The sequence below is a fragment of the Drosophila elegans genome, unplaced genomic scaffold (genome assembly GCF_018152505.1).
Source record: "Drosophila elegans isolate 14027-0461.03 unplaced genomic scaffold, ASM1815250v1 contig_476, whole genome shotgun sequence".
Lineage (NCBI taxonomy): Eukaryota > Metazoa > Arthropoda > Insecta > Diptera > Drosophilidae > Drosophila > Drosophila elegans.
In genome coordinates, this window is record NW_024545863.1 from 25788502 (window position 1) to 25810022 (window position 21521).

The 21521-nt window shown below is 37.1% G+C and overlaps 1 protein-coding gene across 1 annotated transcript; it reads right to left on the reverse strand.

Annotated features, from left to right (window-relative positions):
• Nucleotides 1–2031: 2031 nt before the first annotated feature.
• On the reverse strand, nucleotides 2032–18019 carry LOC108140087. Its single transcript, XM_041709193.1, has 3 exons — nucleotides 16483–18019; nucleotides 4452–5335; nucleotides 2032–2878 (listed from the first exon to the last, which is right to left on the reverse strand). Exons 1-3 carry the CDS (start codon nucleotides 17279–17281, stop codon nucleotides 2543–2545), a joined length of 2019 nt encoding a protein of 672 aa, XP_041565127.1. The 5' UTR covers nucleotides 17282–18019; the 3' UTR covers nucleotides 2032–2542.
• Nucleotides 18020–21521: the final 3502 nt, after the last annotated feature.

Here is a 21521-nt window from a genome sequence, read left to right on the forward strand (position 1 = left end):
GATTAATGTTATAAAAAAAATTGTTTCAAGATAAAGGAAGAAACATTTTCAATGTTTACTAAATATTTGTATAATATTAATAACTATTAAAAAATTGAATTTGAAACTATTCTTAATTGAAGCAAACTTTTATGAAATCAGAATCTTTGCCTTTTTTGTAAGCAAGATGTAAATATTTAAAAAAAAAGAAGTTATGTTTTCGTTAATTTTTACATCCTTTCAAATGGTAATCTTATTTCTTGAAAAGAATCACACGGATAGTCGATCTAGTCATTTCCGTCGGTTTGTCCATCCGTTTCTTCGCAATATAGTCTCTTAGCTTTAAAGCAATCTGCATAAAACTTTCCCAAGAGTTGTGTTTCTATTGCAGGTAGTAGTTTAAGTAGTAGTACTATCATCGCTGTTTTCCAATTGAAGAATTACCGTTCTAACTTTATGAAAATCGGATAACGATATCAACGATATTGTAAGACATAACAGCATAAAAACCGGATTATGGGTGTTTAAAAAAATATTTAATTTTTGTAATAGCTGCAATTAAATATAATCTTCGGCTTTCCGAAGTTTGCTTCCTTTGTTGTAAGTTAAGCTTTAAATTCTTCTCAAACGTAGTTTCTTGGGGGTCTATAGAAAGTTAAAATTAAAAAAAAAAAATAGTTTTTTTTTATTTTCTATATGTATGTATATATGTTTAAGAATACAGACAGAAAATTGCATTCTTTCCGGTGAAAGTCGTTTCAGAGTGCTTGAAAATGCACTCGTTTTTCTCAGAATGGTATCTTCAAAATCGGTTACCAAAATTACTCGAAAACGGCTTATTCTACTATTTTAAAATTTTAATCCAAACTTCCAGGACACGACTGCCTTAATGCGTTGTCGACCGATTGCTTTTACCTAATCTCTACCCCAGTAACAATCTTTCTTAAACAAAAAACATAATTTATTCCTCCCGTTCAAATACATGAACCCAATCTTTAAACGCTTGCAGAGAATATTATAAAATTGGCGAGATGCATGTAACGCAGTGAAGTGATTTAACCGACCCTTAATAAAACATATGTTGTTGATCAGCAAGAACAGTATATTTTATATAGCTACGGCCTTCCGACCTTCTGTCGATACACCGTTTGTTTGGATAAAAAGAAAGAGACTGGAAAAATTCGCAAAATTATGTTTTTATGTGCACACTGATAATGTTACAAAATCTTGATGAACGATCAGATAAAATTTGATAAACTTAGATGTTTTGCTTAATTTGTAACTGAAGAATGGGTATCTGTAGTTGTACAATGTTCGTATACAAATAAAACTCGTCATGAGTTGATGAATTTTCTTGTTTCATAAACTGTGGACTTTCCATAAAAACAGTGCGCCGCTGATGAGGCGGCATACGCCGCCGGCAGTCACTGGCATTACACAACGCACCGGCCCAATGAATTGCAGCCATAACCAATGCCTAAAACCTGAAAAACCGAACGGTAATATACATGCACTGCCTTTTAAATTGTGCCAAATTTGATTTACGGTGATAGAGGTAGGATTGACAATGTCACACTTGCTGACTATTAGGGTAAACTTGCGATTATGCCTAACCCTTTAATGGGCTTGCTTGTTTATCGGCTTTCCTGCTTTACATAATCATTCGAATTTATATGAATCAAAATTCAAACATAGCTGAAGTTACCGGACTCGCTGGGCTGTAGAGTTGAGCCCGGGCCAAAGCTTTGTCTTTCCACAAAGCAGACACATTCAAGTCTCGGCGCATTCGCATGCAAATCAATTAGATCGGTTTCGCTCGGAGTCAAGGTTCGCAGGTTTTCCTCTTTAAATGCGGGGCACACGTCTGCAATAGTTGGAACTTTGGCAAAGCTGAGTAATAAATGCATCAAAAGAGCATTCCTCTAGGTCTTTCTATAGAAGTTCTGCCAATCAATCTAGCTTAAGTGAAGGTACCACTACGTAGCAGACACAGCAATTGTGCTTGAAAGCGGCAGGACGACAGCTGGGCACCTGGAGATGAAGAAACATTCGTTTTGGCGTAGATACTCTGTTAACAGTTTATTGTAGGTATTTATTATACATGTTTAATTGCATACAGGCTATTTACGGCATATCGGGATGAGTTTACCGAAGCGATAGAGTTTGTAATCGCCTTCGAGCCGGAAAGGGTAAACTTATTATAATATACTACACTACACATTATAATGGTTAATATATGGTATCTCGTGGATTCATGGTTACTAGCGAGCGCACGTACTTTTAGTATAAACCTAATAAGGCACACATATTCATTTAAGTAGAATTGGTTTCCGTGTGGGAGTTCTCGCCCAGACCTCTGCTAGACTGTTCAGCCACCATATTTTTGTTCCGGTGTACAACAAAGACAATCAGAGTGCTTTCTGTAATTCTTCACTTGCCGCTTTCGATCGTACCAATTTTAAACTTGACCAGCATCGATAAACATTGTGTAAATCTATGTATGTATGCGTAAAATTCGCGGTTGCGGATCAACCCAAAAGTTAAATTAAACGGACAAAAGCTCTTATCTTCGCGGCTTTCCAAAATTGCTGGCGGGCCCCAGTGGGCCGTAGATGGCATGTGGATGGGTAGGATGAGCGTGAGCGTGCTGGCCTGGTCCAAGGCCCTGCCCCCCACCATTTGACATCATTAGGGCCGTCTGCTTGCGTTGCAGCGTGTTCGAGCCAATGTGTCGCTCGCCATCATTCAGGTCAAGACCTGCTACCATCTGGGCGATCTCGCGCTCCTTTTTTATGTCCGGCGGGTTAAACTGCAAGCTTGCCAAGGATCCGTGGCTGCGACTGCGATGCTCTTGGCGTATAGAATAGCTAAAGGCTCGCTCGTTTAGGTGTCCTTTGCGCTGTAACAATACAAAATTAAATTACTGCACTTTTTTACTAGATCTTTGGTTAAACGGAAAATATTAGCTTTTGTGTTAAAGAAAAATGTATTTTTAATATTCCCTTTTTTATACAACACGAAAAAATCCCCAGTTCGATTCTAAGTTCCAGGTAAAGTTCCTAGTCTTTTTAAATAGTTTAACTTATTAAGTAGTTTCGTTGAATAGAAAGTAGGACTAAAATTAAGAATTAATTCGAAAATTAAATAATTTCATTAAAATACAAAATCGCAAAAGATAAAACATACTTTAATATACCAAGATTTGTTTATTATTTATTTTAAGTGGAGTTCCTGAGCTTGGGATGGTAAAATATTGCCTATTTTTAACAGTTAAAATTTTATTCAAAATATGCGTCGAATGACACGAAATTTGCAACATGCAAAAATTATTCAAAAAACACTTTTTTTGGTATATTTAAAAAATATAAAAGGTTTCTGCATCGTTTCTCAATTTGAACAAATTTTAAGGACTTGTTTTAGAATTCCGGAATAATTTTTTTGTGTTGAGCAGGTCGTTAAAAAAAGGTTGTTCTAGATTTTTTAAAAAAAGAGCTTATTTAGCGGGAAATCGCTAAAAATAGATAAACTTTACACCGCTATAACTTCGAAACTAGTTAAGCTGCAGACAAGTGATATATGTCATTAAAAAGGAATTGTCAAATTCTGACCACGAAACCCTTACATAATTGGTCTAAATAAAACAATTAAAAAATTATTTAATTTTTATTTTTTTTGTTTACTTTTTTGAGGTTCCTCAACTTTTAGTATTTATCAATATTTTGTGCGTGAATGCGCTCGAAAGTTATTAATCAACAAAAACGGAACCTTTTTAAATTTGGAGAAGTTAAAGCTGCTTAGGCAAGAATTCCATCCTGAAAGTATCCACTACCAATTTGGTGAGGAAAATGGTATAAAAAATGGTTTCAGGTTAAAGGAAGAAACATTTTCATTAAATAATTGTAAAATATTAACTATTGTTTAAAATGTAAATTTAAAACAAATCTTAATTTAAGCAAACTTATTTGAAATCAGATACTTGGCCAAAAATAAGCCATCTTAGAAACAACGAAGTTTGTAAAAATTTAATGTTCTGTAGGGCCAAATGACATTCTCGTTAATTTTTATATCCTTAAAAATCAGAAGGAAACATTCCCTACCCTAGCAGCATCATTAGGAGAGTCGATCTAGCCATGTCCGTCTGTCTGTCCGTCTGTATGAACGTCGAGATTTGAAAACTATTAAAACTAGATATTTGGAACTTGGCATGCAGATGCTAGTAGTTCCTATGCATTGCAAGGTTATTTCAAAACGGAGCCACGCCCACTCTAACTCCCTCAAATCGTGAATGTATGTTCTGTCAATCCGAGACATGTTAGACCGTAGGTGTTGGACTCTGTGTGTGTGTTTTGGTCACATATATCGAGCAAATATTTTTGAAGTTGTAAGGCTATAAAGTCTGAAGTATCCTAATGGTCGGAAAATCGTCTATTGCGGTCTCTATTGTTTTTAATGGAAAATTTAATGGCACCCACCTTGTATATGCCGGTGCCGCCTGGCGATGGCGACTCTGCCCCCGAGTTGCCGGAGTCGTCCAGCCCGTTGCCCATCGACGCCGCCAGCTTGCGGTTGGAGTGGCCCAACCCCCGGTTCTCCCCTATGAGGGACTGGGCCAGCTGGGGGGATGGGACGGTGGCCATGGCCTGCTGCTGATGATAGGCGTAGATGGGCGGTACAATGGGCATGCCCACGGGAACCCCGCCACTGCCGCCAGCGCCATTCTTTTTGTCCTTCTTCTTCTTCTTGCTGGTGGAGCGAGACGACTGAAGAGTAGCGTACTGCTGCGGCATCATCACGGGGATCTGCATGGGCGACATGCCACCGATGTGGGGGTGGTGCATCATGTGAACCTGGTGCTGTGGAGGATGTGGCGGCTGGTGATGGGCCAGGTGGCTTGGTGGACCTGGAGGAAAGCCCCGGTGGCTGATCGTGTGGTACCGAGCGGCGTGCGGTCCGTGTCCGGGTATGGGTCCGTGACCGTAGATCATGCTGCCAGGTCCGGACGCTCCCTGGAAGCCGGAGCGGTGCAGCGCTGCCGCGTGCACTGGCTTCGGGCGGATGAGAGTGCCGGAAAGGCTCTGGCTGCCGCTCGACTTGGAAGACTTTTTGTCCCGCTTCGGCTTCCGCTCCTCCTTTACTGGAGGTGGCGGTACATCGATGGGCGTGCTGATCTGGCGCGCCCGAAGAGGCCTTCCCAAGGTGGAGGTGTTTCCGGCAAACAGTTCGTAAGGACTCTCTACGGGTCCTATACTGTCCAGCTGGTCCTGCGACCCACTCCAGACCTTGTGGTTCTCGTCGCCGTTGTACGATGCATCCCCGTCATCGACGGTCACGTTGAGGTCAGCACTGCTGCCATAAACTGAAAGAGACCATGTTACGTTTATTAGAAGGGCGACGCTTTGTCATATTAAATGGTTCTGCACATTTACAATATTCACACATTATAGATCCACAGTGCATTAAAATGTTTACCCTTATGCATTTTAAAACAACGGCATTATATAATAAAGAATATAGATGATATATATAGATAAGACATGTGGACTTAAAACTTTTGTGTTTTGTTTAACGCATGTTAATAACAGGGAGTGGGAGTGCTGAGAATGTTTCTTTTTTGTTATTAGTTTTTAGGCCTTAAGTACTGGGAATATGAAGAAAAGAAAACCTTATCTAACACGAAAATAAATGAAAACATCTTAAAGATAAACACATGCTAGAGAAATATGAAATACTCATTTTTTAATTATTTTTATAGTTTTTTCTGCTTTACCTTCTCTCAAATATCTGCACAAAAAATAGTAAAATTGATCTCTATTGTTGTAGATGCTTTTCAGTTTTATTTTTTCTAAACAAACGTTATAATTATATGTCATTTTTATTTTTATACCCATTACACTTAGAGTAAAAGGGTATATTGAAAAGTATGTTTCCGACCCAATTAGGATCAATAGCCGAATCGATCGTCTGTCTTTCCGTCTGTGTGTCCGTCTCTTCGTTTGTATCAACGCCGAGATCTCGGAAACTAAAAAAACTAGAGATTTGGGAATTGACATGCAGATTTTAGTAATTCTTACGCAGCACAACCAAAACGGTTCCCCGCCTACTCTATCGTCCTAAATCTCGAAATCATTCTGAGACATGTTATAACTTATATAAGACTCTGCGTGTGTGTTTTGGTCATCTCAATCGGTAAATCCAATCATTTTCAAAATCGAACTATTATTTTATAAAAAAAAAAGAAAGGAAGCAAACTTCGGGACGGCGAAGTTTATATATCATTGCCGCTATTGCAAAAATTAAATATTCTTAAAAACACTTAAATTTCGACTTATATGCGTATTAAAGCATTGAAGCATTGATGACTTTCAGCTCAATTATTCGATCGTTTCTATGGCAGATATATGATATCGGTGTCCGATTTGAATTTGTCTTTCTGTTACATGTAGTATATAAGTCGACTATATCATATAGCCCCCATAGGAACAATCGGCCAATAAATTAAAAAAAAAATATAACGTTGCTGTTTTTTAATATTTGTCTTTTGTTTTTCGATACAAGGCATTGTTTTTGTTTTTTGAATTTTAAATTTGATCAAAATCGAACGACTATATCATAAAGCGCCCATTGTAACAATCGGATTATTCAAAAAAATAAATTAACAAAACATTTTTTTTTGTTCTGTTGGACATAGTATAGGTTTAATAATTCAGAACTATGCTTTTAATTTTATTCAAATCGGAAAATTGGCTGGAAATCATCACAGCCTCAATGTTTTAAAACATATACGCATTAAATTCAAAATTTAGACGTTTTAATACAATAGCTGCAAGGGTGTATGTATAAACTTCGGCTTGCAGAATTTTTCTTCTTTTGTTGTTTCATACATATATGTAGCAAGACTAATTTGTGTAGAAACGGATGAACAAATAGACGGACATGTCCAAATCGACTCTCCTAGTGTTGCTGATCAAGTATATATATACCTTATAGGGTAGTTGACGTCTCCGTCTGACTGAAATTATATTACTTTTGCAAGGATACAAAAAAATAACGAGAATGTTTATAATGATTGCCGTCTCTGCTATTTTTAATAATTTTTTAATGCTTCGAAAACGGTCCTAAAAACTAAATATTTTAACAGTTAAAAACAGCAAAAGCTGCATGAGGGGGATATCTCCAAATACATAAAAAACTACAAGAATGTTTTAACTTAGAAAAATAGTAGGAAATTCATGACAACAGATCATTCAACACAATTGTACCGAACAAATATTTTTACAATCGAGCAAATAATACTCTTTATAAAAATTGTTCTTTGCTTATTAATATAACCAGCTTCTTGCGAACGATTTGTCTTAAAACGGTCTTTAACGATTTAGCTGCTCTATCGCAACCAAAATACAAATAAAAAAACTGTATGGTAATACCTTAAAAATTAGAAAAAAAATGTTTTTAAACAATTTACACCGGGAGTTAATGAAAAATTGAGTGTTGCCGGGTGTTGAGCTCCCGCATAAGCAAGATAAAATAGATAAAATTTTTTTTAAAATTTAAAATAGGCTACAAATTAAAATAAGTGCTGAAAACAAAGCTATATGTTTTTAATTGATAATGGTTAATTTAATTATTTTAAGGAAAAACATAATTTTTATTTTTTAAATTCAGCACCACTACTTTCGTCATTTATGTCAAAATACATACGATGGCGCCACCTAAGACCCGTTTATTTTCTGGGCGAATATTAATTTTGATAATGGTTAGCCAAGAAAAGGGCATTTAATATTCGGGGCACTATGTTGTGTTTTGTATGAGTTGATCTACCTATGTATTGTATACTTTCGCTGCGATATATGACTACGTGGACTGCTGGTTCAGTACAATTTATAGTTGCAAGGTTCTTAGTCTATTAAGTTTACGAATGTGAGAAATATGACTGAAATTAAAGAATCTACAGATCTTCAGAATAAATATAAATGTGAAGCATTTGAATGACTTATAGGTTTTGTTAGTTTTCCCCCGCCCTTCATGGTCGACGGATGCTTTCTGCTGACTATCTGTATCCATTGCGCACTTGTCTCGAGCTGCTGAGTCATTAAATAACGAAGATAGGCAAGTGGCGGCCAGAGCTGGACAAAGCACTCGAAAACAAATTAGCCAAAACGCTGACCATCGACTGAGCGCGTCTAATCCGCTCTTATGCACGAAAACGGGCCAAGAACGCGGTCTCGCGTCGTCAAACGCATTCAAATAAACTGGTCAGAGATTTCGATTGAGTCGGTCCGACTGGCCTCTCCAAGCCCACAAATATCTACTCACATTGCAGCGCATTTGGGCCATGGAAGCAACGGTTTTGTAATAAATAACAGTAGTTTAATAACCTGAGTGGCTACACCTGCAACTGTCACCACACCTCCGACCCGCAGTCCACCTCACCACGTTTAGTCCGCAACCAGACCTCGCAAGCACCAGCCCGAAAGTTGAATCCGATCGTCTGGTGGCCGTGCAACGCTTAGCCATTTTAGAGACCTGTTTGACCAGCGACAATGCGAAGAGTCACTTTGCAACAGTCTTTTCTGCCCACTTCAGTATCTTGCCATTCGTACTATTTTTAACGCAGCTCTTTGGTTTGTGCTTTTTAGTTTCGTTTGTTACTCTTTCCGGTGGCTTTTTCCTGGGCGTTCTTGTCTCATCCGCTAGCATGAGAAACCAGCTTGGCTTTGCGACTATTGACCCAAAGACTTGGCGGACGCTGAAAATAAGAGCTCTCGTCGCTCACGCTTGGAATGTGTGGGTCTTTTGCGGCACGAAAATTTTGAATTTACGAATAAAATATACTTTTGGTAAGTTGGTCTAAATATGTATTGACATATGCAACTATTAAATGCAATGTTTTAGGTCTTTTGCTGCGGCACAGGGAGAAATGCTTTGTTTAGTCTAAATCTTTTTCCACTTAAAAAAGAAGTTACGTTAAAAAAAGAAGTGAATGGTTTTACAAAAAAAAATCGTATTGTTTCTTTCTTGGTTGCAATCGTTAAATGGCATCTTTGAGCAGACATTAATATAACGATATATAAACATACAAATGGACCATCTAAACATAGTTAGCTCTGCAGGAAGCTTGGTCGGGCAGTTTAGTTTTACCGTTTAGTAAATAGACAGCTACTTTTACCGTGTACGAGACATAATTTGCGTAAATGACTGCGGAAGCTCGTCGGATTCATGATCATTTCATTGAGCAGCAGTTCATTGGCCTTAATGTGTAAGTAAATCAATTCAATTGTATTTATTTTATTATACGTCACATTTTCTGTGCTCCTGTTTTGATCATGGAAATGATCATTAGCAAATGTTTCAAAAATTTCCCAATCTTCGTTTCAACAAATCATTCCGGCTTACGTCATCATCAGAGGAAGTTAAGTGTATATGGTCATCCAAAAGTAAAACTGATACTCTCACTTACTCTCCGAGGGACAACGAGATGCGCATGCGTGCGTGAAAATATAAATGTAAGACGGAAAGGAGTTTGGTACTAACTAACAGCAAGTATTATTCATACAGGGTGGCGGAAAAGGCCGATTGAGTAGAAATACCACGTACCTAAGGCTTGAAAAGCACCCTGCTGGCATTCAGCTGCTTTTCGGTGCTACATAAATTCCAACGGAAGAGGAGTGGCAGAAAACGAAATTGCCAGACAAATTTTCAAATGGTTTTTATTTTCAGGCTTTTCTGCTGCTTGTGTTACCAGCGCTAAAACAAAAAAATACACCAAAATCAACCGTTTGGCATGCAGCTTTCCCAACGTTGGAGGTACTCAGGTGCAGCTGCAAGTCGGTATCTAGGCCGACAATGTCACATCGGAATGTCACAAGAATGACTAACACAACAGTTAAGAACTCACACAGGCAAGATGCCTTGGCTGAGTGATTTAAATGTGGCATAAAGATGTATACGCCAAAGTAATTAGTAACCACCCTTGCAGGGTATTATAATTTCGGTCAGAAGTTTGTAATGCAGTGAAGGTGACATTTCCTACCCTTTAAAGTATATATATTCCTGATCAGCATCACTGGAGAGTCGATCTAGCCATGTCCGTCTGTTCGTCCGTTTCTACGCAAACTAGTTTCTCAGTTTTAAACTTTCACAAAAGTTGTCGTTCTATAGCAGGTAGTACATAGGTAAGTCGGAACGAGCCGGATCGGACGACTATATAGCTCCCATAGAAACAATCGGAAAAATAAATGAAAAAAATTATAAGATTTTTTTTTGTTAAGTTCTTCGACATTTAGTAATGGTTAAATATTTCAGATTTACGGTTTAAATTTCGGATTATAGTAACATAACGCTTCCATCAAAACAAAAAAATATTCAAAAAAAAATATTTTTTTTTAATTAAAAATTCTTTTTGACTTATTTATAACTTGACAGTTTAGAACCACGCTTTTATTTTTTTAATTTTATTTTATATTTTTATTTTTTTATTTTAATAATATTTATATAGTTGCCATAAGAACTATTGAATAATTGAGCTGCAAATCATCATAGCTTAAATTTTTTTAAACATTGCAAAAGTGTACTTCCTATCTTGTTTTTATTTAAAATAGACTAGCCCTAGCATCAAAAAGAAATTATTTTGTATACCAGCTAATCTTAAATCTTATAATGCTTAATAAACTAGATGTTTTTCAATAGCGATCGGGTCCCTAGTTGCAATCACTCCGCCGAGCCCGCGAAAAAGCTATCATGCGGTTGTTGCATGCAACTAAGTCGTTGAACTGTAACTGGATTTCGGTTATTGTGTCCCGTCTCTGTTTTTGCACTCGCCTTTCTCTGCCCCCAGTCGGTGCTGGCTTTGCATAATTGTGCAACAGCAACAAAAAGTTGCGAGATGGTCGATGATCGTAATAAGTACTCCAAAATTTTGCAGCCCGGCTGAAGCCGGTATTTGAAGAAGGTAGCTTGTGTTTCCAAACGCTGTAGCGATGCTCCGACACTTTTGTATGGGCAACTGACCACGCTGACGGGCATTTTACAGTTTATGCTTGTAGTATACCCTATGCCAATAGTGCAGATTATCACTTTGATATTTAGCAGTTTTCTACTTATTCAATTTGCAGTTTGTTATTATTTGTTAGATAGGTCGTTGACGATCAGCAAACAGCACGATGTTTTAATGCCGGTAAACTAGTTTTAAGTTAGTGCGCTTTATAAAATAAATCTTAAAAAAATTTTCTTTTATAAAAGAAAAAATTAGCTTGCCTTATGGCACGCATGACAAACGCCAAAAAACTAAAACATTTGAAACTACTTACACTGACAATGTTTTTGAATTCAAGCCGTATCTGATTAAACTTGTTCCTTTTAAAGTAAAGGATACACCGAAAAAAAATTGTGAATATGAATAGACGAATTTCATCGCCTGCGCCTACTCTTCCTTTTTAGAGGTTTATGTACAGTTTAAAATATGAAAAAAGGCGAACTTTCCTGAATTTTTCTGAGAAAACTTTTTAACTTGTTATTCCAGAAATTTGTTCACATATTATGATATTTTTAAATTTATTTTAAAACTTAGAACGTATTAGAAAACATTTTTTTTGGAAAGGAGCTACAGCTGATCTACGCGAGCTACTCACTATATCTCTGAACTGGATTTTCCGAAATTCAAAATCCAAACATATTTCGTTAAAGTGATGTTAAATCTAGTAATTATTTGAGGGAACAAGCATTTAAATCGCGAAAACAATCTGAGACATGTAGGACCTTAGTTATTAGGCTTTATGTCTGTATTTCGGCCATATCTATCGATATATAAGCACATTTTTAAAATCGAGCCATTATTTTAGAACTTTTTTTTTGGCAATTCTTTTGTTTTGTTTTGACGCAATTCAAAAAACGGAGATTGTGAATGAAGAGCAGCGAAGAGCACACATACTATAAAATGCTCGTAATTCATTTTATTATATGGGCTACATAAAAAAAAATGTCGTCAAACATCGAATTTCCGTATTCTTAGTTATATCGCGGAAGCCCTAGCTAATGGAACATACATTTCTAGGGACTCATATAGCTGCCATAGGAGCGAAAGAATAATTGAGCTGAAAATCATCATAGCTTCAATGTTCTTGGAAATATACGCATGTAAATCTAAGTTTAAATGTTTTCAAGAATATTTAATTTTTGCAATAGCTGCAAGGGTATATAATCTTCGGCTTGCCGAAGTTTGCTTCTTTTTTGTTATTGTTTGGAGTCTGTAAAGCATGCCAAATAAAACAGTAGCCTCATTAAAACCAACTTAAGTGACTTGCAGCTAGCCCTATGCGAACAGGATATTCTGTCTATCCCTGTCTGCTTGGGTCTCACAGTCTTTTTACCACCGACTTCTCATTTTTGCCCTTTAAGCTCTAGCACATTCCGCTTTCTCTCGCTCAGGCTTGATATCTTCTTACTGAGTAGATTGAATGTTCCTTTGGGATCGGTGGTCGCGTGGTTTGTAAACAGGTTCCACCAACACAATTTAATGCAGGGAACAATTTGGGAAGTCGGGAACGGGCCTCAAACCTTCATTATGAACATGCAAGTGCGCTCAACTTGTGGGTAATTTGAGATGAACGCGTGAGAAAATTTCGGATGGGTCTGCTAATTTCATTGTGATTGTGGTCTTGCCTGGCGCTTTCATATTCCTAAAGCTGAGTCGCTGCAAAGCCAGCTGGAAGTGTGAAATCGCAGTGGAACGTGGAACCGCGGTGGACGGATAGAAAAGAGAGAGTCCCAGAGAGGCTCGCCAGAATACGTCAATGTGAGAGTGCTCAAGTGAAACTCTGTCGAGAAGCGATAAAATCAGTTGTTTAACAAGCTAATTTAAGACAGACAGTGTGTCCATGAGATTTTTCTTTTCATTAAGATTTTTATTTTTTCACGAGGTTTAGATATTTTAAAGATTATGGTTTTCACTACTGTTTTAATTTAATTGTTGACTGTTTAAACTTGTTTTCCTGACAAAAAAATATAATCTTGTAAATATGTAATAACAGGTTTATTAATATAAAATTCGACCTTTAATTAATTTTTAATTAATTAGTTGTTCTGCTTTTATACAAATCAAATAAATAAACGAAAATAATGTGACATAGAGGTAGGAATACCCAACAAACGCATACCACCGCTTTATAAAAAAAAAGTTCCCGGCTTGAACCATTATCCATGTCTTTAGAATATGACGTTCATGCTTAAAGTGTCTTTAAGAAATATATCTCCGATGGAAAAAATTTTAATTTCTCTTGAAATGTAAAGTTCTCTTTGTGTTGTAATTTTGGTTTAAGCAATATTTATAAGTATTTTTAGTTGGGTTTTTTTAGGATTAACAAGAAAGGAAGCAAACTTCGGCAAGCCGAAGTTCATATACACTTGCAGCTATTGCAAGAATTAAATATTGTTGAAAACGTTAAAATTATGATTTACTTGCGTATATGTTTAAAAACATTGAAGCTATGATGATTAGCAGATCAATTATTAGATAGTTATTTTATAAATTTATATTATTTCTATGGGAGCTATATGATATAGTCGTCCGATTTTGATGAAATTTGAACCGTAATTCTAAAATAGTTAACCATTACTATATGTCGAAAACCTAATAGAAAAATTAAGAAACAGCAAAGTTATAATTTTTTTTATATATAATTTCCATATCCGGCTCATTCCGACTTATATACTAGCTGCAATAGAAAGACAACTTTTGGGAAAGTTTCACGCAGATAGCTTTAAAACTGAGGAACTAGTTTGCGTAGAAACGGACGGACAGACGGACGGACAGACGGACGGACATACGGACGGACAGACGCACACGGCTAGATCAACTCGCCTAGTGATGCTGATCAAGAATATATATACTTTACGGTCGGAGATGTCTCCTTCACTGCGTTGCAAACTTCTGACTGAAATTATAATACCCTCGGCAAGGGTATAAAAATCAAATATTTGGATATTATCTAAAATTTGTTTTCTCCAAATTTAAAAAAGTCATGGCACCCTTGAACATGACCTGAAAAATGGTGTATTTAGAGTGTTTGCCACCAACAAAAATTTGGCAATTTTTGATTTTGAATACATAGCTACAGTTCCAGTTGTTCGAATTGTGTAAAACTTCGCCTGGAGCGTTCTGATTTCTATTTGCAAGCAGTAAATGTAAATGTGCTAATTAAATATGAATGAACTTGGGAGCCGGATTGACAGCAGCAGCTTCGACAGTCAAAGAGCGAAATTCAGATAGAGACCGTGCAGAGACACAAGCAGAACTGCTTTCCTCAGTTCCAGCAATTTACTGGTAATTATCATAACTTCGCTATAACCGATGGACAGAGTAGCAGCAAAGTTAAACACGGTTTGGTTTAAGCCTCGTCTTCTCGGCTTCCGTGTTGTTTGCTGACTGGTCGCCATCATTGAAATTTAAATGAGTGGAAAGTGTTTGGTACGCATCAAAATACCAAAACATATTCTCCCTCTTTAAATCTAGTGGTCAGCGCCGTCACAACCGACGTGGGCTGTATCAACCGCGTCATTGATACAGTAGGGAGCTTAGTAGCTTTGACTTAAATGGTCAGAATGGCTGCAACGCAAGAGCCTTTGAACTAGACAACATTTTTAATTTTACTCTTGGGTCAACGATTCTGTAATGGATTTATTATGAAGATATTGGAGCTGGCCGTGTTTAAACAGTGTTTAAATTAAATTTAGAACATGTTTTATTTTTTACTCTCCTTTTCCGATAAGTAAATACAAAAAATAATTATAAAGATCATTTTACTAACAGCAGACTAAATATTCTTGAAAACAATAAAATTATGATTTACTTGCGTATGTGTTTTAAAACATAGAAGCTATGATGATGAATTATTCGATAGTTTCCATGGCAGATATATCTATGATATCTTTTTTCGATTTTAATAAAATTAAAAGCGTAATTCTGAACTGTCAAATTACCAATTAGTCAAAAAGAATTTTAAAAAAATTACAAAATGGAAAAGTTACATTTTTAAAAAATTTCTTTTTTAATATTTGTATTGTTCCCATGGGAGCTTTATGTTATAGTCGTCCGATTTTGATGAAATTTAAACCTTAATTATTAATAATATTTAACCATTACTTCATGTCAAAGAACTAAAAAAATTTATTTTATTTTCCCTGTTGTTCCTATGGGAGCTATATGCTATAGTCCGATCCGGCTCGTTCCGACTTATGTACTATCTGCAATAGAAATATAACTTTTGGGAAAGTTTCACGCAGATAGCTTTAAAACTGAGGAACTAGTTTGCGTAGAAACGGACGGACAGACGGACGGACAGAAGGACAGCCGGAAATGGCTAGATCGACTCACCTAGAGATTCTGATCAAGAATATATATAATTTAAACGTTGCAAGCTTCTGACTGAAAATATAATACCCTCTGCAGGGGTATAAATATACTTTAAATCCCGGCAGACATTAAAAAAGAACGGTCAAACATACATGTGTTCTTATGGGCTTAGCTGATTTCAGACAGTTTTGTTTTTTTTGTTGGTCGGGGATCTTGACTTAAGCATTCACCCTTGTTTTGTATCAAATTCTCAAAATAAAAATTGTATATTATTTGATACTGTTTTTACGTTTTCGAAGTTTAAAAAGAGATGCGCCAAATATCGCACATTAATTGGTACGGAATTTCATCCGCTTGAGAATCATCTCATATCCATTTTTTCTATGTGTGAAAATTGACTACTAAATATAATAGTCTCTAAAATACGTAAACTACTAAATATAATACTGTCAAAATTCACTTATTTTTAAGACTATTATATATAGTATTTTCGTTGTAAATGACAAAATTGTCTAAAAAGTCCAAGGAGTCTTATGACCAAAGCTAATGAGCTGTGCTACGTGTCTTAAAAAGAATTTATTTTACAATAAGAACGTTGACATGTAATATTATATAAAATAGTTAAGGCTAACCTTATTTTATTCAATCTAGAAGTTGTTATGACTTCAGCATTCAAGGACCGTTCCTTTTTAGTGAAAAACATCTAACGTTGCCTGAAAACAATAATGTCCCGAAAAGTATAAATCGCCAGTTGAGTGGGGATAAGCGTACCCAAAAATGCATTATTTAATGACTTATTTCACAAAAATATTATGAAAAACAACAATTTACAAACAAGTATTTTATTAAATTAATAAAACAAATTTTCCAAATCCCTTGTTAATCAATCGAGTGTGGACGGCATGTATTCAATAGTACTGATCCGACCATTTCGTTTCAAACTAGTGTAATATTATTCATTATAAGTGAAGTTTGAATGCAACGATCGCACTTTCAACAAACAAAATTGTTGATAACAAACATTGTGACGAAAACAGAAAGTAATTTGCGCCAAACCAAATACATATTTAAATCTTCTATTCACTTTGCCTCTCAAAATATAGAATATTTTTGCTGAATAATTAATAAAGTCAATACTTTTGGAGCAGGGTACTTACAGTTCTTCACAGATGTGTAACCTTCGGCCGCGCTACCAGTGCTGCCACCGTTCATGGCTGATCCATTAGGGGCGTGGCCGTTGGAAGCGCGTCCCAGACTGTTCAGCGTCGTAGTGCTGCCCGCTCTCGATCGCCAGCCACCTTGACTGGACAGGGCTAGATGGTGGTTACCGCCTCCATTTCCGACTCCGTTGGCCAGGCCCACGCTGGTCAGGTCGGCACTGGACTTGCTGCCGGCACCACTCTTCAGGGTGCCGTAGACGCTACCGCCCCCTCCGACGACGCCCGTCTCCAACTGCCGGGCGTATGAATTGTCGGCGTAGGCGTGAAAGCAGCACCTGACTAGCGCATTTGCGGCCGCCTCCCGCTTGCAGATGAACACGTGGCACTCAAGCACTTTGATGCCAGTGGTGCGGCGTAGGATGGCGGCGAAGATGGGTGGGTGCTGGGCGCGTGGCATCCGGGCGAAGGGCGAGTCCAGCGGCAGGAACTTGGGCTCCGGGTGAGCGTTGCCTCGCTCCGGAATGAGCACCTGGCGCACGGCGGCGCAGTAGTGCAGCGACTCGATTGGGAAGAAGCGCGTAATCTGCTTAAGGTTTTCGTCCACGTTCTCCAGCAGGATGCCGTTTGACCAGACGCTCAGCCAGCTATCGATACCCTTGGCGCCCACAGCCCCCTCCGAAGGATAAAGGCTGCGCAGCGGCTCCTGAATTCCCTGCAATCCGTCCTTGCTCTGGCGCGGCACGGCGCTGCCCAGGTAGAGCACGCGGCACCGACAGATGGGCGTGGAGTCGCCCATTGTGGCTACGTAGCGGACTTACGAATACGTAGTACTATAGATACAGAGCTCGAGCTTTGGGGAGCGACGTTCCAACCGAGAGCGCGAGGAGAAGAGCGAAGAGCAGGTCAAAAAAATGTGGACTTTCTGGTTTCGCTTTGTGTGCTGGCCACGTTTGTTGGCATAGGTATTTCTGTGACTGTGACTGTGTCTGTGCCCAGGTGCGGTTCTTAGGCCGTTACGAGAGAACTTTTTCGCTTAGGTAAGCGGATATTTTGCGCTGCACACTCAAGCCACTTGCACTCACACCAGCGTTCTCGATCGGGTTCCACCAACACGGGCGCACGCACACTCGTCCATAGCGAGCTGACATACACATACACACACACGGCGACACAGACACACGTACACAAAAACTGGCTATGAAAATTGTATTCCCGGGCTTAACTTTGTTCGATTTTAAGTGGAATGTCGGAAAACTTGGTATGCAAAGGCTGCCGATAGTCTTTGCACTTACACACACCGAAGCTGAGCCACGCACACACTCAAGCGTTTGGAAAACAAATATGGCGTCGCGGGTTTCCAATCCCCGGCTTATCCTTTACACTTTGAACTCTGGGTGCGCGCTGCGTAACTTTCCACTGCGCAGGGGCTGCTTCGACTCCTGTATCAACTGGCAGTTGTCTGCCGGATCGACTTGCTGGCGCCCGTTTCGAATTTGGGCTTGTCTACGCGACGAAGTCTCCCTGAAAAATGAATCTGGCGAAAAACTCAGCGTCATCTACTTGGTCTTTGTTCGGGTCTGCGATCGGAAGTCGCTCTCTGCGATTACCCACCTGCTTACCTGTTCACCGCTCTCTGCCCGACCGACTTAAGGCAGGCAAGAGAGAGAGAGAGAGAGAGAGAGCGAGAAATAGAGAGAGAGTGCGATAGAGGAAAAGAGAGAGAGAGGGAGAGCAGGAGAGCAAGAGATTGAGCCTCGACCTAGTTGTAGGTTCAGCTGGGCTGGGCTCTAGAAGGGGAGTGGATAATCCCCAGATCAGCGAAATATATGCGTACATAAAAGTGTACACGCCCGGAATGTCTAAATCCACTAAAAGGTCAAGCAGATGTATAAACATGCAGGTATATGTAAAGAGTAAATGAATGCTGTGCGTATTGATAGTCTAAAATATTTACATATTTATTTACATTCCTTTTAAAGTTATCTTGAATACTTACTTACATATCTACAATTAACAATTTTTTGAATGAACAATTCCGTTACTGGCGCATTATATTTATTTCTGACTTCAGAAAAACAAGATTAAGCCGAACAAAAATTAGCTCGTTTCGTTATTAATACAAATGTAGAAAAACTGCCGAAAAGTCCCAACACCCGATCAGTTTCAAATTTTTAAGACTTATGTATGTACTTTAGGGTCATGTTTATGAAAAAATAGGTCAAAGTTTGCGGCAAGACTATTTCTTTGAAAATAACGGCAGGAATCGTTTTTATTTTTTGTTTTTTTTTCCACACATTTCATGTTTAGTGACTTTTGCGTAAAACGGTTTTGCCTTCAAACCGTCATTTTAAAATGAGCGCACAATTAATTGGACCGGGGTGGCATCACTAAACTTTAACATTCGAATAACTTCACTATTTTTTTTTAAATAATTTAACGTTATGGTTTTGAAATTTTAATTGGTTTTATTTGCTTATGGTTTTTATTATCGATTTTATACCCTTGCAGAGGGTATTATAAATTCAGTCAGAAGTTTGCAACGCAGTGAAGGATACATTTCTACGCAAACTAGTACTTCAGTTTTAAAGCTATATGCATGAAACTTTCCCAAAAAAATGGTTAATTATTTCAGAATTACGGTTTAAATTTCATCAATTTCATCATCGGACGACTATATCATATAGCTCCCATAGAAACAATCGAAACAATAAATAAAAAATATTATAGCTTTGCTGTTATTTAGTTTTTTTTTTAGTTCTTTGACATAATGTAATAGTTAAATATTTTAGAATTACGGTTTAAATTTCATCAAAATCGGACGACTTTATCATATAGCTCCCATAGAAATAATAAATATATAAAATAACTATCTAATAAGTGAGCTGCAAATCATCATAGCTTCAATGTTTTTAAGCATATACGCAAGTAAATCATAATTTTAATGTTTTCAAAAATATTTAATTCTTGCAATAGCTGCAAGGGTATATGAACTTCGGCTTGCCGAAGTTTGCTTTCTTTCTTGTTTATTATGTTTTATATTATGCAAATTCAGTGACACAAGTTTTTGATGAATTATTGCTAAAACATGTTTAGTTTTTGATCTATTCTCTGTTTGTGTAGGGAGGATAACATTCACGAAACCGATACTATTTCGATAACACTCACGAACGTGAATATGTACCGATGAACGTTAAGATAGTTTGATCATCAATTTTAACCATCAATTTTTGTTAGAATGTGTTTTTTTATAAAGGTAATATTTTGCAAGAAATGGCCAAAAAATAAAGATATAACGGTTTTCACCGCTATTTTCCAAGAAATCGTTGTTGACGCAAACTTTTATCCGTAACCAGGACCCCAAAATAAGCCGTAAGTCTAAAATAATAAACCATTACTAAATATATATTTCGAAGAACTAAAAAAAATAAACAACAGCAAAGTCATAATTTGTTTCATTTTTTCAATATTGTTTCTATGGTAGCTATATGCTATAGTTGTTTGATCTGGCTCGATCTGACTAATATACATCCAGTGACCGGAAGACAACTTTTGAGAAAGTCATGTCATGTCAATAGCTTTAAAACTGAGAGTTTGCGTAGAAACGGACATGGCTAGATCGACTATCCTAGTACTGCTGATCAAGAATATATATCACTATAGACGTCAGTATATGTAGTCACGAAGCTCACCAAAATGTTATATAAAGCCGCAGAAGTAAAAATCTCAATGAGTAATCGACCAATCGAAGATACCAGAGCTATAGGAATGTTAATTGGTTCAGGAGACAGGGCGGTGAAAGTGACATACTAAACATTTTCTGAAGAGGAAATAGGAAAATATGCGTCGAGTGACAACCAATTTGCTTGGATCCGATGCTCCGTTCAAAAGTTACTCAAATATTTTTTTTTTATATCACACAATACAAATTTTTTGGTGTCTGTTTGTCAGTTTCAAAAAAAATTAAAGACTTGTTTTAGAATTCTATAATAATTTTACATGTATTGGGCAGGTCGTTACAAAAAAGATTATTCTACGATTTTTAGAAAAAGTAGCTTGATTAGCGGAAAAACGCTAAAAACAGCACGTTCATAGCTACTAAACAAGAAAAACTACAGACATGATGTATGCAGTGTTGGGAAAGGTGCTAGCTTTTTGGATTTAGGTAAGGTACAAGGTATTTGTGAAAATAAGTACTTAGGTAAGGTAAAAGGTATACAATTTGTTATGTATCTGTAAGGTAAAGGGTACAAAAAAAAGGAAAAAAATGTTTTATACAATTTTTTTTTAATTTAAACGTTTTGTTCTTCACGAAGTTGTAGAGCAATTTTGATATTGCGTATATGCGCTGTTAATTATTGTTGTAGAAGAAACATGTCACAAGACACATTTTTTATCTGCGGTGCGGTGGAATTAACTTTTCTTTATTTATATATTGGAAAAAAACAATACTAAACTCAATTTAGTGGTATTAAGCTAATTTGAAAACTAAATTTAATAACAAAATTTCAGTACCTATTATAGCAAATTTTTAAGATAAATAAAAATCTAGGTGAGGTAAAAGGTAGTCTTATATTTTTTACCTAGGTAATGTATCGAAACGTGTACCTGTACACGTACCTAGGTACAAATATCTAAGTACACCCCAACACTGGATATATGTTACTGAAAAGGTATTGTCAAATGCTTATCACGCTGCCTTAACATCATTGGACTAAATAATATACCTAAAAATTTCTTCCAAATAATTTTAAATTGTTAAATCGTTCTTGACTTCACTTTTTACTTATATATGATAGCCTTTGAGATTCCTCAACTTTTGGTATGTAACATTCGGCAAGTTGAAATAAAAAATGCCTGTGTATGCAAAATACCTAGATGAAGCGGCACGAATGGCAACACTAAAAATGTGTATTTATTTAGTCGAATGCTTATTAATTTTTCGTCATAAAATTTGAAATCAGATATTTTGTATGATGAAGGTCCGATCGTTAAAAGGGGTATTTATTAGATTCTTTATAGGGTCGGGTACGTCTCCT

Bases quoted from the DNA above. Each gene is read 5' to 3' on its own strand.
- LOC108140087 (XM_041709193.1), bottom strand. From the start codon at position 17,281: ATGGGCGACTCCACGCCCATCTGTCGGTGCCGCGTGCTCTACCTGGGC. The intron at 5,336-16,482 runs GTAAGTACCCTG...GGTCTCTTTCAG, and splicing joins TTACACATCTGTGAAGAACT to TTTATGGCAGCAGTGCTGAC. The intron at 2,879-4,451 runs GTGGGTGCCATT...GTATTGTTACAG, and splicing joins GCGGCACCGGCATATACAAG to CGCAAAGGACACCTAAACGA.